We start from the raw sequence: 25,951 nt of genomic DNA, 5'->3' as shown, positions 1-25,951 counted from the left end.
TAATATTTGGCAACTTGGAGTACTGGTGTTCTTATGTTACTGATTTGAGTGTGCTGGTGATTTTATTATGGTGTTGAATGACCTTTTTTTGCATTTAATTTAATTCCTTTTGTGTATACACCTAGCAAGTGGTAACATGGCTAAAAAAGCCACAAATAGATCCAAGTGGTTAAGTAGTGTGGCAGAGAATTTATGCCTCCTGTAACTGTCTGCACAGGTACATCAGCAATGTCCAAGTTGTTTGTTTTGGGGGTTTTGGTTTGTTTTTTGTTTTTTGGGTTTTTTTTATCTGCTGTGATGGTTCAGTTTTAGTTCATTTGTATCTGAAGACATACCCTTAGATGATGAGGGAAGAATGAGAACCTTACTAGCATTCTTGGAGAGAGGGGAAGTCCTTCCCCTAATCAACAGTATCATATATTAAAAAAAAAAAAAAAAAACCAAACCCACAAAACAAAAAAAATGACTCCTGCTATGCCTTATAAACTTGATAAAACTTGATTTCTGTCATTGTCAAACATAGCAACATTAGGGAATTCTTACTGTTTTTTCTGTACCTGGTGCAAACTGAAATACTGTAGCTTTGATCTTTTTGCTCATTTTTCACTCCACTTTGTGGAGTTTAAGTTCCTTCTAAATTTTGGATATACTTGTGGTCCCACTTAGGGTTGTGTGTATTATACATATAAGATAGGGAAAAATGTGATTAGTTGACATGCATATATTGTAATGGCTTAATTCTCCTGATAGACAAAATGGGATGCTATTGTGCCTTTGAAAATCCTGCGTGGGATGTTTGCTCTAAATACAGGATCTGTACAGAAAGAGATGTTGTAGAAACAGGATTTAAGCTTTTTTCTGTCAGGAGCAGCAGAAATATAAGATGTGGTGTTGAAGATAAAAAACTCCTTATTGGCTTCAATGGTAGTAGCAAGACTTCATTCAAAAGCTGACTTGTTCTAAGTGCATTGCTAGCCACTAGATGCTAGGGTGAGGTTTTCCACCCAGATAAAAATTAACTTTCAGGAACTGTAGCTGTTAACTGGCTTAACAATCACTGAACACTGTTCAGAGAAGAATTAGTCAAGTAGCCTTCTGCAGAGAATCTGTTCTTCCCCTTTGTGAGCATTTCTTACGAGAGACTCGACATCAATCTTTTGAAAATATCAAACTTCCTGACTACATCCTACAGCTAGAGCATCTTAAAATTTTGGAGCTCAGTCACCTTTGCTGTCTTAGCAATGAAAGTAGACAATTATGTCAGGTTTCTTACCTCTTTATCCTACAATGTTTTGAAGTCTGTAACAATGGAGTTTATTATCCAAATGCACATACTTGCTACAGAATTAACCAATCTGAAATCTGTTGCTTTCTCTGATTTTCCTGACAACTGCTTCTGTAAGAGTTCTTTATGGTCTTACACTTAAGTTGTTTTCTTGGAAGGCTTAGCAAGAAAGAGCTAAGCCCTTTGTACTGCATAATCAACAGAGAAAGTTTTTATTTGCAGGATTACTTCTGAATTTGAATAATACCATAGTTTGCTAACACCTTGCTCTTTTCCTGGGGAGAGGAATGATAAACTCTGGATGCTCTTTAATACTGCTATAGTAGCTAGAGTGGATGAGACAGTTCACTTCTGTGGTAAGTGAGGTGTGGTTTAGGGACATGCTATTTTGGCCTAGAGGACTTCTGAGTAGATGTGCCCTGTAATGTTATCAGATGACAGGTGTGGTGGATTCTTTCTCAGAACATTTAACCAGTGCTCAGGCTGTGATTTCTGCTTGCTTTGAGCAGATGGATATTTACAAAATCTAAGTAATCCACCTGGAGTGACTGTATTGTTTTTAAACATTGATTTGAAGGCCAGATGTTCAGAGGCAACACATGGACAGATGGTTGCAAACTGACTCATTAGCTATTGCTACCTAGACGTTCTAGCTAGTAAGATGATAATAAATTTACCTCATGGGGAAACACCGTAGGAACGTGCTCAAAAGATAGGCACTTCAGTAATAGTAAACATGATCTTATGTTGCCCATGCAAATCACTTGGGTGTGTCTGAGCTGGAAATTTGAATCCCCATCAGGAAACACAAACCTATGCAGAATATGAACACATCTTCCTCAATCTGCAACTCCTGGATTGCCATGGAAGGCATATCTAGAACTTTACTTACACTATAGCCATAATGTAAGATATGATAAAAGCTAGTTAGAGGCTTTTGCAAGCTCTTCTCTAGAAAGACCTAACAGCCCCAATAAATGTGTTCAAGTAGAAGTCCTCTGCTTACAATCGTTCTTCGTGGTTTTAATTGGGATTTTTTTTTTGCGAAAGAACACTAACATAAATGCAGTACACTTTAACTCTTGAAGATACTCTCTTCTCCTTATTTCAGTTAAAGATCAGGTAACTGAAAATTAATAAGTTTTGTACTTTAATATTTTTACTGAAGCATGTTAGATGGCCTTTCTCTTCAGCATTCCTGGAACTGGATGTTTGGAAAGCTGTCCAGCATAACTGATTGAGAGACGATTCCATATTTGTGTGCTTGAGTTATGCTACGCATAACTCTGATCTCTTACAGGAGAACAGAAGAGTAAGTGCTTGCCAGTGATCTCCCAGTAGGCAAATGTAGATTGCATACATGCATTGTGAATTCTAGCTAAAGCCGGCTTTTGGTATTCCTTCATTTTCTGCTTGTATAATTCAACAGAGTTTGAGTTACTCATCAGCTAGATGAGCAGTCTCTGCTTCAGGCAGTCACTTGTTACCAGCATAGCTATCTATGTGGCTGAGCAACAGACATTCGCATGGAAACAGGAACAAGCTGCTGAGAGCAAATATTGCTTAAGCTACCACTGCTGCCAAGACATCTACATAGCCATAATGTGAATTTACTGATCTAAAGCTTACCTAAAAGAGAATTACAAAGAATTTAGGAATTAAAGAGGTGCCTCACAAATATGTATTAAAGATAGGTCTGCAAGAAAAAAGTTCAGAATAGCTTTTTTAACTGCGTTCTAGATGTATCAAAGGGCAGCTTTCTGACGCTGTAGCTTAAGTCTGCCATTTGCGAGGTGATATTTAACAGTATGGACCTAATTAGAATGCTAAGCCCATAGTATTATCAAGCTTTTAGACTAGTGTAAAATACTAGTCTAATATAGTGTGTTCCTGTTGGAAATTCAGCCTTGAATAGTTCAAATGACTAACTCACAATAAAAGTTTGAACTGCAAACTTCAAACTGCTGAACTAAATTTTCACCAGAACCCCAAGTAAATTTACTTCAAGGCATTTATCTTTTTAAGAAACCCTGGGTGTTTCTTCTCAAATGCAGTGGAAAGATACCATTGCACTTTTTACAAAACCGTGATACTAGATGAACTGCTTCAAAAAGGATAAAGCATTTAAATTACTTCATAGAGTGTTTAGTTTCAAACTTTTGTTCATTCTCCTTCCTTTAACTGTTGTAATAATGAACATTTTAATGCAGCTTCCACGTTTGAAGAGGGGGGGGAAAAAAACAACAGAAAAACCCCACACCCACAAAAACACAAATCAAGGCTTTGCCCAGTCTTGGTTGAGTCACAATGTTTTTGTATAGAACCAAGAACCACTTAGCAAATGCAGAGAGAATTCATTCTCCTTTTATTACAAAGGATGAACAACTTTCTCTTTAGGATGAAAGTTGTACATTGTCTCAAGTAATTACACAGAAATTAACTCCTGTTTTAGTTTGGGCTTTGTCATATATGTAGACTAAGGAAGAACTACTGCGTGAACTTGCAGCACAAGTAGTGCACTCCCTTAGTATGTGCTCTTACATTCCCAGAAAAATCAGGTAACCTAATGAATGCCTCTTTTAGGAGAGGGATGTTATCTTATGTTTACTGTATGTTCGGAACATGCAATTGGGAGGTTGCAGTATACTAGCTAACCTGTGGTAAGGTTCTGCTATTGCTCTTTTCCTTCTCCCTCCTAGTATCTTTTACTTCTGCAAAATCTTGTACTATCTTCTGCGTGAACCAGTTTACAATTCTGCGGGAGGCTATCAGCAGTGCTGGTACTGTGATGTCATAAGGTCAATTATGACATATTAGATTATAGCTCTTTCTGTTGATGTTCAGGGAGTGGCTTGGTTTCTTTACTGGATTTAAAGCGGCAATGATTTGGTTATCCATAAAAGGTCAGAGTCATAGCTGGTTGTGGAACAGAATAAAACCAGGTTTTTTTCTGGTACTTCTCTGACCAGAGTGTGGAAACTTGCAAAGGACTGGATATTGTAGTGGGTTTTGTTTGTTTTAAACATTAGGATTCAGCTTGAGGATCACTAGTGCTTTGCCATGAGGGTTATTAAGTATGCATTTAATCATCAGGAAGACCAGCATTTGATGCCTACCCTTCTGTAAAATAGCATGGTAGCGTTCTTCAGATTTCTCTAGACTGTGTAATTTTTTTCATGTGCTTCCTATTGAATATTGCGTTTAGTTCTTTAGCAGTGATCTACTTGTGATGGCTTTGGCTGCATAGTCTTTCCCTTCTGAAGAAAATGCTGTCAACATGGTGAAATTAGAATTCTTTATTAGCCAAGGAATATTTAAGTTGTGCTCAATTTATTAAAAACTATTCTACTGCAGAGTCTTGGTGTCTTAGTAGCAAAAATTATAAAAGTGTACTACTGAACTAACTTAGTCCTACTCAAATATTAAGTGTTTAGCTACCCCAAAGATTTAAGGAGCCCAAATAAAATGCTTAATACATCTTGTAATTTTGTTAAGCCTTTAATAGGAAGGATTCAGCTTTACTCTTGTGATGTAACTTATGATTAGCAATCTGGATACAACCATTTCATTTGTGTATGTGAGCATTTTCTACACACAAGTTTTGGGGGGCTGCATAAAATAGCTTGTTATCCCAAAGCTGTATCATGAATCCAAGTGTCTTTTCTTGTGGAAAAAAATTGTGCAGCTTATTTGGAGAAGTAAGAGTTACTACTGTACAGAAGTAAGTAGAAGTAATGTCACCTCTTTGTGCAGTGTTCAGTGGTGGAGTATATATCTTAAGATATTTTTGTGTTTTGAGACACTAAATACCTGCATTTCTTACTTCTGAGAATTAGTGTAGATAGAATTTGGGTGAATGGGAGCATATTCTGGGGTAAGATGCTCTTAGCCCAAAATATCTACCTTTGAATCTACCCTACTGTAAGCAACCTGTCTCTCAGCTCAAAGTCACCCTTGTCTAATGAATGCTCTCACATCCTCTGTAGAGTAGAAGAATTTGGGAGGGGTCAAGCCTCTTGCTTCTGGGAAGCATAATGCTTGTCTTCCGGTCTGCTTTTGTGAGTCAGCAACTTCTGAAGGCTACTGGAGTAGCGTCAGAAGAACTGAGGCTCTTGAGCACTTCATCATGCAAGCACGCTTGCACCCTCATAGTTCTGATCACGCATTCTATTCTCCTGCCCTGGTCACTGGTGTATTTAAGAAGAGGAAATATTAAGCTATTTTGTGCAACTTTGTGAATCTGCACTGCTTGTGTTTTGGTTTAGTCCTGAAGTTCTTGGATGTGGAAACAACTTTTTTTACTGATAAACTCTTTAACCTTTTTGGGAGGGCTTTTGCCATGTAGTCCAGTACAATGATTTAGGATACTTGCTGTCTAGTTCTTTCAAAATACTTTTTCAGAGTTCATGAATGATTTAGTGGATGCTGCTTAAGGTGTAATTTCACAATACTCCGAGCAAATCTGAATCGGCAGCAGCTGCTGGTTCTGCATTTCTGGCATTGGCACTTGTCTGATCCTGCATTTCCTAAGCTGGTTCGGAGAGCTCAAGTAGCAGAAAATAATTGACTTTTTCTGGCTTAGTTTGATTCCTTGAGCCATCTATCTTGTTGTGGTGCCTAAGAAGAGAGAAAGTTGGGGGAAAATACAGGGCTTGCAGCAGTGTAATGTTACAGGCATAAAACTTGCTGAACCCCTACAATTCTTCTTGAAACAGTAGCAAAGTATTCCTTCTTTTGAGCAATTTCTTGCTTGTGACACTTTTTGGTTGTTGAAAAGCACTATTTAGTCTTTGGAAGAGGCAAGCCATAATGGAATGTTGTCGTAGCTCTATTCTTCGATCAGTGGGCTTAAAGTTAAAGGTCTGCAGCATGTCCCCTTTATCACTCATTCAGCTCATCGAGTGCTGTAATCGGTTTAAAATCATCAGTGCTACAATAAGGCTTGTATTTCCCTCATGCCCCAGACAAACCTGGCTGTTATCCAGAATTCTTCCTGCGATAGTTCCTTCTACCAGTGTACTGTCATGGTAACTTTTCTAAGATGCAGTGGTTTGTAAGATTAAGTATGTAGTCCTTGATCCATGAAGAAATTTAGGCATTTGCATCCTGTTCAAAACAATGGGTAGATGCCTAGATGCTTTTGTAGATAACTAACAATTCAGATGTATCTGCTACGTTTACATTTTAAGCTGAATTTATGGTTAATTTTATAGAAACTACTTTTAAAGAAATGTAATTATTCTTATTTCAGAGGAGCTGAAACACTTTTGCAACTGAAGCTTATTGCTTTTGTTTTGAACTCTTCTGCATTTTTACATCTAAGCAAGCAGAATAAAGAGCTTACAAACTATACTTGCTGCATTTGGTGGGTTTAAGTCTTGTCAAACACTCAAGGAGTGTACTCTGTCATTTGAGCAGGTGAATAAAATTAAGCAAATAGCTTTTGCATGGCTGCTAACATAATAATGCTATTCCTTCTGTTACTGATTTTAGGGACTTGAATACCAGGTAATAGGCTAGATGACTTTTTAAGTGCTAGTCTGTGCTGGTGAAGGAAATAGGGGAAAAAAAAATCTGATTCTTTGTTAGGATGAATCTTTCATATGGTGTTTAGAGAGGGTACTGAAAGGTCTTTTGACATCCAGGCGTAACTTTAGTTCAAGCACTTCTTTTTAGGAAAAAGTTGTATTCATGAAAAAATTCATGTACATATCTGTTGTAAACCACCTGAAGTAGCTAACTACTTTCTTTGTTTCTTTCTAGGAAATACCAAAATAAAGCAGATGTTGTGTCCTGTACTGTTATCTCAAGGTTTTGCAAGTCATTCTGTTATGTGCTTCTTGGCAGCAGGAATGTAAACTAATTCTTTCAGCACTGAACTAGAACCTTGACAAGGTTGCAGTTACAGGTAAGAACAAATTCTGCCACTTGGAAATTTATGGGAAGGTATAATTGCTTTTACTTTGACTGTGTTTTAATTTGCAATTTGTAATTGACCAAGAATTTAACAGAAATTTCAGAACAGATAGGATAAAAGGATGTGTTTCTTCTTCTTTAAATGCATTTGAATTTTGCTTAATTTTATTTTTAATAGGGAGGAAATATAACTTCAAGTATAGCTTCTCTCTGCTATAGTACAAAGCACTGCTAATAAATGGGAAAAAAAATGTAATTTGTCAACACCTAAATGTATGCTCACCCAAATCTTGAGGAAGGTATTTTCTCACACAAAACACTGTACGGTGTCAGTCAGTCAAAGTCATGAAGTGTTTTGCCCACTGTGTGTTGAGATCAGCTTACCGTCTGTGTGTGGCTTTTTTCCCGTCAAGGTCTGTATTTCCTTAAATGTGCTAATAGCAGTACTGCTTAAGTTACCTTTTTTAGTCAGTTACAGAAAATATCTAAATTTTTGTTACAAGTCCGCTGTAGCTTCAGCTCTTGAATTGCCTCTTCAAGAGTAAAGGTTGATGTCTTCTTCCAGGTCAGTGAAAATGTTTTGTCTGCTGGTTTTGTATCATAACTTTATCTGACAATGATGGAGATAACTCTTGTCCCACTACTCAATCACTATCTTCTAAACTCATGTGTAGGGAACTAAAAGTTATTGTTCTTTTACTCTAACTTCTTTTAAAAAAAGATAAATTTGATGCTACAAAACTATGTTCATTGAAAAAAACAACCCCAAAACAAAACAAAAAAACCCCACACCACCACAAATACCTGTCATAGAGATTGCATATTTTGGTTTGTATGTTTCTGAATAATTTATTTCTGTTTTTAAACAGGGAGTATGTGTTTTGAAGACTACCCATGGAATAGCTTTAGTGGATATGCTGAATCTGCAGAATTATGATCAAGTTAAGGCCTTTTGGTCTTGATTTCACATTTTAGTATCTTTGACAGGAAGAGTTGCTTGCCTTAGGCTGCACTTGTCAATAGTGGCAGGACAAGAGTCTGGACTGTTGGTATCAAGCAGTCTAATACGTCTTACTCTGAAGTTGGATGATGCATAGGTCAGTGACAGGTTTGTGCCAAGGAGGTGGTGGTGTTTGTTCTGCTGCTACAATGAAAGAAGAGTTCAAATGTGGTTTGTGATGGTTGGTTTTTTTTTTGTTACTGTCATCTTGATTGAATGTGTGTACTTAATTTGCAGTGATGTAACAGGTTGTAAAAAAGGCACAACTCTTCTTATACTGTACAAGTCATAGACCAATTTATGTTGGAATGGACCTCTAGCACTCATCAAGCCCAACTCTTGTGTCTGACTTCCTCAGATTTGTGTGTGAAACAACAAGTCACCCCTCAATTATGTAAATAAATGGTTTAGTGTTTTACTGTGGTTCTGCAGACCTGCTGCAGAACACTTATTCTGGTCTTTCAGACCTGTTTAGGAACAATTTATTGATGATATGAATTGGTGATTCATTGCTGCCCTGTTCTCACAAAAATGCATCTGAAGCTTTTGGTAAACAAACATTGACAAAGGTAAGAAAAGAAGTTGTCTTTAAATGCCTAAATTTCAAATAAGGGAGAACTCATTTTTAGTCACATACTGCTTCATGCTAATGAGTAAAAAAAAATTCTTCAATTTTAATACCAATAGTGTATTGGCTAAACATTGGCTCTCTTTCTTCAAAATGTTAGGTGCTATTTCTTTAGTAAAAACCTGGCTGGTGGTGGTTAGATTGATGATTGAAAAGAGCAAGCTAAATTTAACTCAAAACAGTTGGGGTCTCATTGAATTTAGAGAACAAAAAAAAAGATTTGGCATAGAAATAACTATTAGGGAAGAATCATTGCTTTCTCTAGTATCCAAGTGCCACACGTGCATCATTTTGAATAGCCCAGTAAGGAAGTGAGAACATGCTTATTGGCTACAAAAAGTATGAGCAGATACAGGCAAACAAAAGGAATTTCAGTTAGTATAATGGGATATAAATCTTGTCATAGGATGGTCAGTAGGGATAAACCAAGAGTACAGCCCTGTCTTCTGGGTAGTATAATAAAGCCACACTGCGTTGAAGAGTTTGAGTTAAGGATAAAGTGTTACTTCAGGGTTAATGAGCCTGAACAGGTAATAGCTGGTTTAACCAAGTAGGCCCATTTCACTCGAGTGCCAGTACACCAAACTCCTACTTCAAGAAAATGGTACAAGAGCACGAATACTGGCTTATGCAGAGCTACCTTGGCTCTTACAGATTTTAGCCTTCATTCTGTTCCCATGGAGGTGCTAGAAGCAATAGTCTGTTTGCTTTGCACTGTCTGGGCCCAATGTTGTTGTACTTGGTGAACGAGTCTGGGTATTTATGTATCTTACATATCACTTCTTGTATGGTTAATCTGTAACTCAGATAAACTGTTTGCAGATCACAAAGGGGATTGAATTTCCCAGACTTCATAGTGTTTGGAGGAAATCTTTGTAAAGAAAACCTGAAGTTATACCAGGAAAACTAAGATGAGTGACATTAATGAACAGAGTGACTACAGTAGTGTTTCTTACTGAGAATGACACTGCATTCCTCTTCTTCAGTAAGTCCCTAGCCGTGGTGCCAAAGTGAACTAAGGGCTGCTTGCTGTCAGAAATCACACTGGCAGAGAATTATGTGTAGCTAACTAGGAAGAACACTGCACTTTTTTTAAGCTTTCATTTGGCCACAGAACTGCGTGAAGTTGACTTCTGCAACTTATGTAAGGGTGAAGCTGCATGATAAAGGCTTGGTGACTGTAAAAATGAGGCATCAACTTGGGCACTGATGGCTTTGTACTACATGCTGTGCTTGCAAAGGTAGATTCAGAGTCCACTTTCAAGTTTTCTGTGAAGTTCACCTTGAATATCTGAGGTATGATCTCTAACTTGGCACCTACCAAACTGCATTCCAGAAAAATAAGAAGCCACAGCATAGAAGCGTGCAACTCGTCCATGAGAGACAGACGGTTGCCATATAAGCTGAGCTTGAAGATCTGCAGTTACCTAGCTTCATCCATGTTTTAGTAAGGTGCAAGAAAGCAGAATATGAAATGAACCTTTGAAAAGACTACAAGCATGTATGTTTTTCTGGTGTTAACAACATAGCTAAAAAGGTTGTAGCTCTTAATCTAGCTCCTGGTGCTCCTTTCTATTTTTTCCTGTCTTCCCTGTTGAAGGTTACTGCCCCCTTGGATCTGCTGTCTAAGCTGCTGGCTTCTAAACCCACTGCAGTCAAAGTCACAAAGCTTCAAAATACTAAAGCTAACTTTGCACCTTTTCAGTGAAACAGTTCAAAGAATAAGGGCAAAAATGTCTCAGCCAGCAGTTCTGAAAGAAAAGAAATTGCTGGCACAATGTAGTGGTGAGTAGCTGAGGCAGAGCAGAAGCGATAATGTTTTCAGGTATTGCTATTGACATTGAAAATAGATGTGAATCCACAGTGTTAAATTACGCCTGTGATTTGTTTTGTACCTCCAGACCAGTTTCAAGTAGCTGAAGCACATTCTCAAATCTTCATCTCCTTTTTAATTTGCTGGTTTAAAAGTAGTATGGTGGGGGCATGTTGTGTGTTCTGTTTGTTTTTTGTTATTGTTTCTTTTCCCCCAACTGTTGTAACAATAGAGATACAGAAATTCATTTCAAAGTTACAGCTGTAGCTCCTAGGCATGTATTCTGCCTGGTGATGGGGATAACTTGCAAAATTTTTGAAATTCCTGGTTTAAAAGCCTTTTGGGCTTCTTTCATGTCATCCTGGCAGGGAAAGTTTTTGATAGTAGGCTCTATATTAAGGGTTTATATTGATACTTAATTTCTTTGTGCCAGTATCTTTGGTCAGCTGAGACCCTTCCTGATGGTGACTCCCATAGCCACAGATTATTTAAAAACAAACAAGCCTCCCCCCCCCCAAAGCAAATAAACTCCCTAGCAAGTGGACATGAATGATAATCACTGCCCTTTTATGTAGTTCATTTTTAAGTGAAAGTAGAATATTCAGATCTCATTCTTCGATTCCAATAATTGCTTTTTGACTCTGCCAGTACTTGTGGCTACGTAGTCAGAGTAGCTGTTATAGCCAAGCTACAAGTAGAGCTCTTACTCAAAAATTCAATAACTATTTGCCTAATGCAAATTTATGTAGTGCCAGCATTTTTAAGGTCAGTCAGTCAAAAGCGATCCCAAGTTTTCTGGGATCAAAAATAAAGATCTTTAAAGCTGGTTTCACTCATCAAGTGAACTTTTGCTTAGTATACATATAGTATAAATAGATAGTATAATGTAACTATGATGATAGTATAATGATAGTATATTGTAAGTAAACACAAGATTAGTAAAAGATTACTTACAATATTCTATCACTCTATTTCTTGTGTAAATTGAAGGGTACAGAGAATCTTTGTGAATGTCAAAACTATCTGCAGCATGTAATGTGTAGAGCATATGAATACACATACGTACACACTAGAGAGAGTGTAAGATGGAGACAGAGGAGCTTTCTACCAAGGCTAAGTTTGATTTTTTTACTTAAACCAGAAAAGTTATTTCTTCCTGCCCTTTCAATAAGCTTTGAAATTGTTCGTCACAGATATTTTCATTATTTATTCGTCACTTACATCTTTAATATCTAGTGCAGCATTTTCTCTGTTGAAACGTCATTCTTTTTTTATAGCAGGAGCACATGTGTTTTGTAACAGGAAACTCTGGCACTGTTTCTTTTCCACAGCACTGACTTATTAAAAATGACTGGCCCGTTGAGTGATTCCTTCTGAGGAAGAGACATTTTACAGTACACTTCTATGACCTAAGCCCAAAAGATTGATGTTGGACCATTCTCATTATATGAAAAGATACTTTATTGCCTTTGGGACTGTTAGCCATCAAGGTATTAGTCTAGTTCTGATGTTCTCTTTGAAACTGACGTGATCTGAAAATTATTTTATAGTATCTACAAAAACTTTGATTATGGCTTTTAGACCTCTATAATCTAATTACATTTTGGCTGCCTTCATGACAAGCAGCAAGTAAATATTTCTGCCTGTTAAATCTATATGGAAAGGAGCATACTTTTTATTTGAAGTAGCTGCCTGTTTCCCCTTCATGATGTAGTAGAAAATCATGAGTATCTGTGTAACTGAGCAAGGACCATTTGCCATTTTATAAGTAGATCTTGGGAGAAAATCAGTGGGTGTGGTTGTTTCTTTTAAACGGAGAAATTCAAACTTATGCACAGACCTGATTTTAAGACCCTTTACTATATGGCTGATCTAATACCAAAGAAAGTCTTCACTGTGTAGCAGTGGCGAAAAGGATACTTATCATGAATTTTTCTTGCGTGTCAGAGGACATGGCTTTTGTCTTCATACTTCCATACCTCAAAATGGTAGATGTCTTTGGTTTCCTGAGCCTGAATTATTGCTTATGTTCCCAGTAGATGAGATAAGGACCTCACGTAGGATTTGTATCAGGTAGGAAACATCAGAGAAGAATATATGTTAGGACTTCAGAGAAGTAAGCCTTGGGTTAGGTCTTTGCCCTAGGAAAGGCATGTCAGCTTTTGTTAGAGACTAACAGTCCTGAGCTCTCTTGGAAATGGCTTAACTATTGATTTAAAACTAGAGATGAAGAGTGTACAGTAGAGCGGTAGCTAGACCCCACTGCTTTAGCAGTGTATTGCTCAGATTCAGTTTCTTCCATTGCCAGAGAGCAGGGGAAGGCCAGTATTTTCTTCCTCTAAAGGCCTTCCAAAAGCCTTTGAGCTTTGGTGATTATTGGCACTTACCAGGTGATTGATTTTTTTTTTTTAATTATTATTCTTATTCTTTTATTTTTCCCAGAGATGGGAAGACTACTGGAAGAAGGGAATCCTAGGTTCCCATTCTTGATCTGAAGCATATATACTGTTTTAGGGAATAGTCTGTGGAGCATGGATAAGAACTAAGGCCTTCTCCATTTCCAAGGAAGTTTTGGGAATTACAGTAGATAGGATCTTGCAGATTTTGAAAGTTTCAGCTAATAATCTTATGTGGAGTAAATATTTTCACCAGAAGGAAATTAAATTGTTTTCTCAGGCCACGGGGTGGATCCAGTTGCTGTCTTCCAACTATGTAATGGGACGGTGTAGAGAAGGTAGAGCTATGCTCTTCCCAGAGATGTGTAATGAAAGACTAAGAGGCAAAGGACACAAGTTGCACTGATAGGAGTTCTGTTTTCATTATGAATGTGATCAGACATGAACTGGTTTCTCAGAGGCTATGGAATCTCCACCTTGGAGATGTTCAAAACTTGACTAGGATCTGAACAGCCTGAGCCATTTTTGGTGTTGGATATCATATTGATTGAACTTTGAATAGGGGTTTGGACTAGATAAGCTCTAGAGGTCTCTTCCAACATGAATCGTTGTATGATTCTGTAACTTGTGAATTCTGACCTGACTTAAATGTTATCTAGGTGCTTGTGTCAAGATTGACTTATTTTAAACACACTAGGCTAGATAAAAGAGATGGAAACACCAGGTTAGACCTGTGATAGGCTTTGCCTTCTGTAGGACTTTTGCAGGCCAGTTTTAGGTGCTCAAGTCTGTTTTCTGATCTAGCCTGAGATGTTAAAAGAGGGACAAAACTAGATGTGAGTACCAGGATATTATTTTTCCAGTGGAACTGTTTTCTTTTTGTAACCTTTCATTTTGAAGAAAACAAGTAGTGTTTTGTTTGTTGTGTTGTGTTTTGTTTGAGTGTTTTTGGTGGTTGGTGGTTTTTTGTTTTGTTTTGTTTTTTTTAAAGCTGCTTTGCTAAAAAGTAAAGTTTGGTATGATACCACAAATTTCTTTAAAATGTCTCTGATTTACTTAACCAATTTGTATATAGGTAAATACACAGCTGAGTTTACTGCTAGAGATAGTTGTGTGTGTTGACACTGTAGATATGAAGTTCAGATTACATTTGTGCATAACACCTGATAGGAATATACTGTACTCACCTGTATGCCATGTCATTTGCTTGTTGTTTTCTGTAACTTCCTAGTATTTTTAAAAAGCTAAAAGCTGTTACTGTTAAAAATGAAGTTTTTAACAGAACAGATGTTCATCCATTTTAAGTCTTCTTTGTGCCTATCACTGATAATTTTTTTTGAAAACCTGAGTTTCAATGAGTCGGTGAAATCACTGTTTCTTTCTTCCATGATCACTTAAATGGCTTGACTTTTTCAGCTTGTCTTCAAACCAGTTGCAGCCTTATATAGTCTACATAAATATACCCAGTGATAGAAAGATTTCTTCTTCTACATGTTTGGAGTCTTTTATAGGACAAGCCATAAGTTGATTCCTAAACTTCCTGTTTTCTTACTGATTGCAAGTCAATCTCTGCATCCTTTATTAAAGACTTGTAATATTAAATAGGATATTTAGAATATCAAGAATATAATCTTGAATAGTATCATCTTTCTTTTCAGTTTCTCACTCCTTCTGTGCTGTAAGAAGTGAAGCTACTTATGAAATAGGTAAAGCTAAGATGCAGGATGTGCTTTTGGTGGGTTTTTTTAAACAGTATATTTTATATAAATAAAATGCAACACTCAATACTAAGCTCACAGGCTTTTGCAATTAGGTAGGTTTTGATCTTTTTCCTTACTCAGTCATATGATTTATTCCACACTTCTGATTTTTAAGAACATAAAGACATACTTAACTCAATTAAAGAAATCTCATACAAGGTCTGAAGTGTTGGAGGACTTCTGTCATTTTGGCAGCATTTCAGTCGTGTATTACATTTTACTGGTAAGAATGTTTTTGTATACTTTTAAAATAGTTTTATATTCTGTGTAACTTGCGAAGAGTGGTCATCAGCTATCAAAATCCTTTCACAAATCTCCCTTTCTGATATTAGTTGAACTATTAAACCATGTAGAACTTGTTCAGCTCTTAACTGAGAACATCAGTTGTTGAGAGCACTAAGAGCACTTGTTTGTGGGGTGTGTAGCAGTGCCTTGGTTTGCTTTTATGACACCATTTGACACTGATTCTTTTTTGTTTGGTTTTTCCAAAGCAAAATCGGATCTTTCAAGAGAAAGGGTTGTGAAAAGCATTTTGGCTGTGTATCTCACTAAGTAATGAATACCTCATTTCTGTTGCTGTGTGTTGCTTCCACTGATTCGCAGTGTTGTAAATATTCTTTCAGATAAAGAAGGAAAAATAATGATGCAAATAATTGTGAGGAGAATGTAACTTACTACTTTCACTTGCAAATTACATACAGTGTGAAGCTTAACAATGCATAACATAAGATTGTGTAGTCATTTTATCTTCGTCTGTGCTATCCCAGGTAATGTAACTAGAGGCTAGTGGATGGTGACTACAGAGATAAAAAATAAAGATAATATTTGTGGTTTCTTGTGCATGAAATTCTTTTAGAAAATAAGAAATTGAACTGATTGGGAAGGTGGGTGAAGTTTAGGATGGATAGTTTGTTTGAAAGGGCCTAATGACTTTTCAAGTTGTTAAAAGTACAGAAAGTATTTTGAGAACGTTAGATGTGGGTTTGAAGTCATTTTGTAACTTGCTTTTTTGTATTAGATGTACCATTATCTGTGAAATTGGTACTTCTGGTTTTGCTTTATAAAATCCAGTTTGAGGACTATTTTTATGTTTATATGGAGTAAAATCAAATTGGCAACAACCTTTGAACATGTTCTCTTAATAATTTGGGTTTACTATAGGTTCTGCAGCTGAGGATGTGTACTTTGTACGTGGAATGCCCATTTTGGAGAGCATAAAAGGCTCAGGACACTTTATTTGGTGTCACACAATTCCTTTTTTTTTTTTTTTTCCATAGGTGCTTAAGACAATTTACTAAGTACAAGACTTGTGTTATAACTTATGCTGTCCATGCAAAACCTCAATTTCTAGCTGAATGTTTAAGAAATAATCTTCTCTAGCAAATCTTTCTAAACCTGGAGTCTCATTAGTGTTTTATTCCACGTCAGAACAGATAACTTGAAGACTTGTAATTAGAACATAGCATAGTGCTCAAACATAAGAGCTGTTTAAATTCTGGCATTTCTTAGTTGATTTGAATTAGCCAGGTGCTTGCTATCTACTTTTTTTTTTAAAGAAAAAGTACAAGTTGTATGATGTTCAGTCTCTTACAGAACCACATTGCTCCTTTTGCATAATGTTAGTAGCACCTGAGTTAAAGGCCATTAAACCTGAATTAAGACAGACAGTAAAACTAGACAAAAAGTAAACCAGATAAGGAGTTGCTGCAGTATTTGGGGAAGTTTTTCTAAATTTGTATTAAATTAAGAGTGGGAGATACATTTCAAAAGAGGCATAACTGGTGAGCAAACTGTTGGGGTCTGTGGAATGTTGGAGATCCTCAGCACTTCATGGAGGTCACTGTAGAAGAAGTCTGGATTATCTGGAGGAAAGTCCTAAAGTTTACCCTAAAAAGGGAGGTGGGGTGCAGAATCTAACTGTAATCTTTTCCTCATTGCATTGTACTATTCTTTTCATCTCTCCTGTCAGAGTAAACTATCTATGCTGAAAATGTGTTTAGGTGAGGGGAATGGCAGAAGTAAGGATTTCTTAGCCTCTTTTTCTGACCTGGTAATGAACTCTTAAACCAGAACTAGATTATCATGACTCTGCAGGCTTGGTGGGTACTAGTGTGTCACAGACCTAGTGACTGACTGCTCAGGATCAGTCATGGCAGAATTCTATCAAATTCTTTTTGGGTGAAGGTTGCTATAATTTTCACGTCCAGTCACTAAGGGTTTCATGGGGCAGTCATTTTTAGCATGATCAGAGGTAGTGGTGTCTGAGTTTCTGAAGGTCTCAGGGAAAGTACTATGGGATCTGTGGATTAAAGAATGTATTCTCTGCTGACTTAGTAAAGTGCAAGGTAGTCTAGTACAGGAGAGGAAGTCAGAAGTCCTCTAAACCTTCAACATAGGTTACTCACATTTTACCTGCAAGCTTGCTCTCTGGAGATGTTTGGTTTTCATATATTTTGAAGTAGGTCTCCAGATAGTGAAAAACTTCTAACTTTCTGTGGATTATTTTCTTCCCTTATATAGCTCATATCTCTTGTAACTGGATACATTTTAAAAATAAGATCAATGCATCCTTGAACTTAAAATCACATGTAAACACATGAATGTCTTTTAGAGATGGTAAAAATGGAAATGTTGTTTTACAAAGGACTAAGTATAATTTATTACGAGAATTCTGTGAGAAGTTTTCTTGGATCGAAGTGGGATTTGCCTTCTTGTTTCCTTTGGCAGATGGTCTACATTCCCCTATTGTCACTTTTGCCATGCTTTACAAGAATACAGAAGTAGTACAGTAGTAAAGCTAGTAAGACCAGTCAGTTCTTATTTATGAAGTATTAGCTTTTCTTCATGCTACAGTAAAACTGGAAAGAGACTAGGAGTCATATGGTTGTTATTTTTCCAGCATGAATTAGTTTCTGCAGAGAATGACAAAATTGGCAGGGCTGCAAAGGTATGTGAACTACCCTGCCTTCATATGGAAAGCCTTTAATTTTTATACAGTAGCTCTTTAAAAGACACAACACCCTACCAAAAAAGCAGAGAGGGGTCTGTAAGTTCACACTTCATTCATGTCATTTATTAATTACTCCCCCCCCCCCCCCCCCCTTACAGTTGTTGACTTCTGCACACGTGCATGCTTTATCACTTGTTTTATAAAGAAGAAACACAGGAAAGGGAGAACAAAGTTTATATGGAGTGGTGGTTTTATAAATAAGACTTTTCTTCTCTGTTTTCCAGATTCAATATTGCATAAACATGGGTGCATTTTTGGATAAACCAAAAACTGAAAAACATAATGCTCATGGTGCAGGGAATGGCTTGCGTTATGGCCTCAGCAGTATGCAGGGATGGAGAGTGGAAATGGAAGATGCTCACACAGCTGTTGTAGGTATTCCCCATGGCTTAGAGGACTGGTCCTTTTTTGCTGTCTATGATGGTCACGCGGGATCTCGTGTTGCAAATTATTGCTCCACACACTTATTAGAACACATCACTAACAATGAAGACTTTAGGGCAACAGAAAAACCTGGATCTGCTCTTGAACCTTCAGTGGAAAATGTCAAGAGTGGAATCAGAACTGGCTTTTTGAAAATTGATGAGTATATGCGCAATTTCTCAGACCTCAGAAATGGCATGGACAGAAGTGGCTCAACAGCAGTGGGAGTTATGATTTCACCTGAGCATGTATACTTTATCAATTGTGGTGATTCACGTGCTGTTCTCTATAGGAATGGACAAGTCTGTTTTTCAACACAGGATCACAAACCTTGCAACCCAAGGGAGAAGGAGCGAATCCAGAATGCAGGAGGCAGTGTAATGATTCAGCGTGTTAATGGTTCATTGGCAGTTTCTCGAGCTCTGGGGGACTATGACTACAAATGTGTTGATGGTAAAGGCCCTACAGAACAACTTGTTTCTCCAGAGCCTGAGGTTTGTGAGATTTTAAGGGCAGAAGAAGATGAGTTTATCATCTTGGCTTGTGATGGAATCTGGGATGTAATGAGCAATGAAGAGCTCTGTGAATTTGTTAAGTCTAGACTTGAAGTATCAGATGACCTGGAAAAAGTGTGCAATTGGGTAGTGGACACTTGTTTACATAAGGTATGTAACTGTTTTCTCCAAGCAGCTGTTCTAAAATGATCGTCTGTTTAGATGGGTACAGTGTTAACAGCAGTTCCTGGCCTACTCTTCCCCTGCTTCCTCTTCCTTCCCTCAAACTTCTGTACCCATTTGGCTATATATCCTTGCTGAAGAATATACAGCCTTATTCTTTGTGCCTGGAGAGGTGATAGTTAAAATAAAGGTTTATTATTTTCTCAAATAACGCTTGCATATAGTTCCAGCTCTAAACTTGTTTCCAAATACAAAATTTTTAAAATTAATAAATTCTGTGCCAGGTATTTTGGGTTTTTTTGTTGTTCTTTCAAGTTGGGCAGTGTTCATATCCTTTGCATAAAACCAGTGCTTGCACCATCTCTTCAAGGTATGGTTTGTCATCTGAAGTGGTGTCCTCAGCTCATTGTTGTAGCTTAGATGGAGAAGCACTACTTTTGCATCTGAGCTTGCTTGTACTCCTCAAATTTAGAGGGTTTTTTGGAGCAACTACAGGCCGTCTACAAATGTTTCATAGGCGTACCATTTCCAGAATTCCCTGATAAGCGCAACTTCTACTAGTGCGAATAGAGTTCCTTCATTAGGCCACAGACCAAACATGCAATTTTGAGGAAAATAGTAAAATTCAGAATTCTAACACTAAAGGGTAAGTAATATTTTTTTGGAAATAGGATTGTATTCCAGCATATACCATACATTGTATGATTGGTTTAAATGCCGTGACTTTTCTGGCCAAGCACTTGACCAGCCTTGGCTGGTCACTAGTGTACTTTCAGTAAAACTGAGCCGTGACCTCGTGCTTATTTTATGAAGTCAGATCCTGGATCTCTGCAGTTTGTAACAATATTAGAATGTTGTCCTCTGTCTTCAGGATGTGAATTGTACCACATAATATTAACTGCTGTAAAAGACAGGTGTCCCCTTGGTACGAAAGGGAACATAGAATAATTCCCGAGTACTTCTGAAGGAATTTATTCTAATGTCAGATTCCTATTTAATTTCTTCAGGAGAAGGAGGAGTTGTGATAGATGATGGGAACTATCTGATAGGTTGGATTTACACAGAAATAATATGCAGTGACTAATGGCACTTAAATTTCTACCAAAAAAAAAAAAATTAAGATCTCTATTTCAAACCGGGAGTTTAAATTATGGTTCTACTGGATCTCCTTGTAAGAGATGTAGACACAGTGTTTTTAAATTTTGCTGTGGCTTATAATTTTGAAAATTAAATATGAGTAGGAAAGTGGTATCAGAGCTTACTAGTGAAGAACTGGCATTAAAGTTGGTATCTGAAAAAGCTGTTGGCTGATGTTGCTGAGCACATGATAGTCTGTAAGGTCAGCTTGGCTGTACTAAATGAATTCATATTTTGTACTTATTTTCTTCAAGTTGCTATGTATGACACAAGTCCATTCTGATAAACAGATTTGTAATGAATGTAATGTCTTACATGAATGCTCTCAAACTGAAATACATGAGTAGCTGGAGCTAGCTATTCTAGTAGTGTAGGATAAGTATTGTGCATTTCATTTTGCAACATGAGTTGTTTTTTAACGTGGCTTAAGGTAACATTAAACAACTGTCTAATTTCTGACCTGTTTTCTTGATATTATTTTTAAATGGTTGACATGTGAATAAGTCCATTAAATATTTTAAACTTTAAGACTAAATGTGCAATAAAAATCAGTGAAAGGAATTCTAGCAAGTAGTTTAGTTGGGAAACTTAGAGGTTCTTATTAATCAAAATACAGTTTTATTGCAAGGTTTCTTTTTTCCCAGGTATATCTTTAGTACTGTATTTGGAACAAGTAATAACGTGACTAGAATAGAAAAATGAAAAATAAGACCAAAGTTTCTAACTCTTCTTTTTTCTTTGTCATATAGGGGAGTCGTGATAACATGAGTATCGTACTAGTTTGTTTTTCAAATGCTCCTAAGGTCTCAGATGAGGCAGTGAAAAAAGATGCCGAGTTGGATAAGTACTTGGAATCACGGGTTGAAGGTAAGAATTCTGTTTTGTTCGTTAGAAATGCTGTCATAACCTTCTGGAGCGTGAAAACAAAAACCCTGAAAGCCATGATGCCACTATATGTTGGGTCAAATTCAGGCCTGGTTACAAGTCTGAATTTTTGTGTGTCAGGAAAAATGTTTAAAGCTATGTGGTTAGTTTATCCTGGTATTCCACAAACATTTTCTTAATGTGAGCTTTAGGTTTTTACTTCTATCTTTACAGGTCAAAATGCAACCACTGACCTTGCAGAGTGTTATGTCAGCTAAGTAAATTGTGATATTGTTAATGTCTTGCTTATAAAATATCATTAGAAGTATACTTGTGGTATGTGCTCCCTTTTTTTGTGAAAGTTTTTGACAAAAAGAAAAAGCTGTTATTGGGCTTTCATGAAGAGACAACTAATTAATCTAATTATCCAAGCTGTTTTAACTGCTTCTGTTTAACACAGCTGTGAGTTTTTTCCACACTGACAACTTTTTTTACATGCACTTTTGCAAAAACTTAACGGAGTATAAATGATCAAAATACTTACGAATACAAGAGCTTTAAATCATCCCTTTGGATTCTGAATGCTTACTAAGTGTATGTGTGAATAAAAACCTTATAATAATCTAGAACTTTCATGGAGGATTAAACTTAATTCCTAACCAGTTTCATTTAGTCACTGATTTTATAACTCTTTTTACTTATCCAAAAAGTTGAATGCAACTTCTTCCCTTAAGCAGAAACAGTGAAAGGAAAGTTAGCTTGACTAAGAATGAAAGACTTGCCTTTGTATATTTGTTGCTTTTCTGCAGCATTCTTAATGTCAGAAAAACTGACATTTGAAGCAGGCTTTCAAACTGTTGCTTCTGATTTAAAATCTTTTATCAGTGGTTAAGGCTGTTCTAAGGTCTGATGACAGCTGTATGTAGTGGCCTCCCGATCTCTTCAATCTTCTCCATTATTCTAGTGATCCAGGTATAGCTCAGTTTTGGCAGAACTGACTGAAATTCAGGGCTTATATTGGAAGTTTGCCATTTTTATAATATTGTTCTTATGTTGGCAGAGGTTTTTGCAGAAGCAACCCAGGCATGAAAATAACTGAGTTCTTGGAACAGTTTGTCTTGCTGTTACAAATGTTGCTAGGATAATACTGTGAAGTAGCATCATTGGAGAGAAGCAGTCATTAGAGATTTTGAAAGCCTTGTTGTTATAATTCTTCAGACTTCTGTAATCTCATCAGAAGAGTACTGAAGCACTGTCACCCACTTATGGTGATGCAACTTATTAACCCATTTGTTGGATCTATCTGTTACAGCAACAGTATTCAAGGGAGGAAAGGGTTTACTGAAGACAATGACTTGTTCCAGGCCTGACTTGTTCCAGGCCTGGGCTAGAATATTCTGATCACTAGATCCAAGTTGAACTGTGCTTCATGAAGAGGTAGTCCCTTTGTAGATGGATAATGAGTTGTGTAGCCTTCCTAGATGTGTTTGTTCCACGTGCTGAGACCAGTGGTTTAGCTTTATACTATAGCATTGCTGTCCTGATGGTACTTTTCTGTGCTCATGTTGAAAAATGTGATATTGGCGGTCTACAGGACTGTTCGTCAGAGTTCCATGAAAGTAATTTTAAATTTGGGTGCCAAGGTGTTTGGGACTTTGCAGGTCAGAACCATCATGAAGCCACCATCTTGAGACTGTAACAAGGTCTCAATGACATAAACCACAGCTCTGGCCACTGACTGCCTGAGCTTGAGCATTTTTTTTTTTTATGAAAGGAGGTGTGACTACCAGATCTTCTCAACATGGATCCAGAAACTTTCCAGGTGTGGAAAGCATGGTGTGTATAATCTGTAGAGGTAAAATACTTAATTTCCTTTCTTATGACTATTTGATGAGAATTACTAATACAGGACTCCAGCACTATCACATATGAGATAGGATAACCAAGGCATCAAACCCAGCCAGCATGGGTTCAGGAAAGGCAGGTCCTGCTTGACCAACCTGATCTCCTTCTATGACAAGGTGACCCGCCTAGTGGATGAGGGGAAGGCTGTGGATGTTGTCTATCTAGGCTTCAGTAAAGCCTTTGACGCGGTTTCCCACAGCATTCTCCTGGAGAAACTGGCTGCTCATGGCTTGGACGGGTGTACTCTTCGCTGGGTAAAGAACTGGCTGGATGGCCGGGCCCAAAGAGTGGTGGTGAATGGAGTTTACTCCAGTTGGCGGCCGGTCACAAGTGGTGTTCCCCAGGGCTCTGTGTTGGGGCCAGTTCTGTTTAATATCTTTATCAATGATCTGGACGAAGGGATCAAGTGCACCCTCAGTAAGCTTGCAGATGACACCAAATTGGGCTGGAGTGTCGATCTGTTTGAGGGGAGGAAGGCTCTACAGAGGGACCTGGACAGGCTGGATCGATGGGCCGAGGTCAGTTGTATGGGGTTCAACAAGGCCAAGTGCAAGGTCCTGCGCTTGGGCCACAGCAACCCCATGCAACGCTACAGGCTTGGGGAAGAGTGGCTGGAAAGCTGCCCGGTGGAAAAGGACCTGGGGGTGTTGGTTGACAGCTGCCTGAATATGAGCCGGCAGTGTGCCCAGGTGGCCAAGAAAGCCAATGGCATCCTGGCTTGTATCAAAAATAGCGTGGCCAGCAGGACTAGGGAAGTGATTGTGCCCCTGTACTCTGCACTGGTGAGGCCACACCTCGAATACTGTGTTCCGTTTTGGGCCCATCACTACAAGAGGGACATGGAGGTGCTGGAGCGTGTGCAGAGAAGGGCAACGAAGCTGGTGAAGGGTCTGGAGCACAAGTCTGATGAGGAGCGGCTGAGGGAACTGGGGTTCTTTAGTCTGGAGAAAAGGAGGCTGAGGGGAGACCTTATCGCTCTCTACAACTACCTGAGAGGAGGTTGTAGAGAGGTGGGGGTCGGTCTCTTCTCCCAGGTAACAAGTGATAGGACAAGAGGAAATGGCCTTAAGTTGAGCCAGGGGAGGTTTAGACTGGATATTAGGAAGTTTTTCTTCACTGAAAGGGTTATCAAGCATTTGAACAGGCTGCCCAGGGAAGTGGTTGAGTCGCCATCCCTGGAAGTATTTAAAGGATGTTTGGATGAGGTGCTTAGGGACATGGTATAGTGGTGGTCTTGGTAGTGTTAGGTTTATGGTTGGACTCGATGATCTTAAAGGTCTCTTCCAACCTATACGATTCTGTGATTCTGAGATAGGTGCCACTTCTGTTTTTCTTGTGGGTTTTGGTTTATTTGGATATCTGAGACACTGGCTTTTTAACATGGTGTAATGGATGCTGAAAGGACTGATTGGACGTGCTTTTATTATAAAGTAGTTCATATCCAAATAAATAGCATTAGGTATAAATGAGAAGTAATCTGTAGATTCGAGGAGATCAGGACTCTTGTGAGAGTGTACAACAGCAAAAATCCCACAGCTAACCATTCATAACTTTTCTTAAACACTAATTTGGTGTAAAATGCAACAGTGCCATGGAAATGTACATGCTACCACTGTAACCTGGTTGCTGTGGACAACTGTTAGTTTTGCCACTTTAGTATCAAAAGTTTTCAAACTTATTTTAATGCTAGAAATGACACTGTAGATATTTTATCATTTAATTTTTCATTTGAGCTGTGAAAATCACTCATGTTTGTCTAGATATCTTTTTTTATTGCACTCTTACTTAAGCAAATGAGGTAAACTTAGAATATTTTTTGTATTTGCGTCAGTGTCCCAGAAATCTAGATAGTTGATGTAACAAACCTTAATTTCTAAATATATATAACAAAGCCTTCAGGCTGCGATATAAGTTATCTCTGAATATGCTGGTGTTGTGCGTGGTGTCTTTCCCTCTTGTTTAAAAGGGATCTAAATTGAAATGGTTTGCATATTTGTAGTTTCTGTTGAGATTCGAGAGCGCTAATGGTCACTTCAAATGCTAACTGTAGGCATGTTTCTCAGAACTTGGCTTGTATCCCAGGCTTCCTAGATGACACTGGTTAAGATAAATACCTATTATCTTCCTGTGTCTGAGTAGAGTACACGAGCTGTTAATAGGCTCTGGGAGAGAGCCAGGAGCAGTTACCTTCACTGACAGCAGTCAGGCACGCACACAGTGCTTACCAGTTAGTATTCCCAGCTTCTTGGTGGCTCTTCTCTCAGTTAGCAAATAAGTGAAAAATGTCTGGAACTGCAGTGTATTTTATTGCTTTCATAAGTGAATGTTAAGAAGATTAATAGAAAAGCTGTCAAATAACTTGTGATCAGAGTGACTGGATTAACTGACAATGACGTAGGAAGGACTATTTGCTAGTAACAATGCAGTGTTGTAGCATAATTGAGTTACTAACTTAATGTATCAAAATAACTTCTTACCAGAAATGTATTTTAGCTATATTGTCGTATTTAACAAATACTGCACACACCAAAAACAAATGGAGAGTTTGTAGTCTGAACTGATGCAGAGCCATTCCCAATGTAACTCAAAATGATTAAGTGCTGCAGAGAAATGAGTTGATTCAAAGCTTGGACTCTGTTGCTTCAGCTCTTCTTGATTCCACCCCCTGACCCCACCCCCCCGCATAAGTTCCCTGTGTCACTCTGTGTTCTGCTAATTGGACAGAGTGCAAGGCCTTTAAATGTTAAGTATTTAGCAAGGACTGAGAGTTAGCATATTTGAGGAAATTCTGTCAAGAAGTAGAGAAAATAAAGGAAATGGACTTCAGAAGAACTTGAAATATTTACCTGTTTTCTAACAAATTTTTGCATTTATGATAAATTCTATGAAATTGTCATTTTGACACAGTCTCCTTAATTTAAAAAAACACAGTTGTTGGACTGCAATTTTTACCGTACCTTTGTGCCTTTATTATTAGTTCAGAAATGATACAGAGAAGCTTTAACAAAATGTTTCAAACCACTAAGCAGCATGGGGAGAATTGTTTGGAAAGATGTTGGATTCCTTTAAAAAGTAGTCCGATTTAAAGGTTTAGGTAGTGAGCAGAAATACTTTTAACTTTAAAAAAGGGAGGGGGC

General features: G+C 37.7%; 1 protein-coding gene across 9 annotated transcripts in view; it reads left to right on the top strand.

Moving 5' to 3' along the window:
• Nucleotides 1-25,951, top strand: part of PPM1B (protein phosphatase, Mg2+/Mn2+ dependent 1B) — a 67,986-nt gene that overhangs the window by 23,568 nt on the left and 18,467 nt on the right. For 4 of the 9 annotated variants that reach the window (XM_075496286.1, XM_075496284.1, XM_075496280.1 and 1 more), the window contains exons 1-3: nt 7,058-7,193; nt 18,033-18,896; nt 20,795-20,912. In XM_075496286.1, the coding sequence (XP_075352401.1) occupies nt 18,051-18,896; nt 20,795-20,912 (964 nt within the window). In that variant the 5' untranslated portion in view covers nt 7,058-7,193; nt 18,033-18,050. Of the gene's footprint in view, nt 1-7,057; nt 7,194-11,973; nt 12,133-14,720; nt 14,745-18,032; nt 18,897-20,794; nt 20,913-25,951 lie in introns of those variants that run through there. The other 5 variants (XM_075496285.1, XM_075496281.1, XM_075496283.1 and 2 more) reach the window with 5 other exon arrangements.

The sequence above is a fragment of the Mycteria americana genome, chromosome 3, assembly GCF_035582795.1.
Source record: "Mycteria americana isolate JAX WOST 10 ecotype Jacksonville Zoo and Gardens chromosome 3, USCA_MyAme_1.0, whole genome shotgun sequence".
Taxonomy (NCBI): Eukaryota; Metazoa; Chordata; class Aves; order Ciconiiformes; family Ciconiidae; genus Mycteria; species Mycteria americana.
The sequence above is the reverse complement of the archived record's forward strand: the minus strand, read 5'-3'. Positions and strand labels throughout refer to the sequence as shown.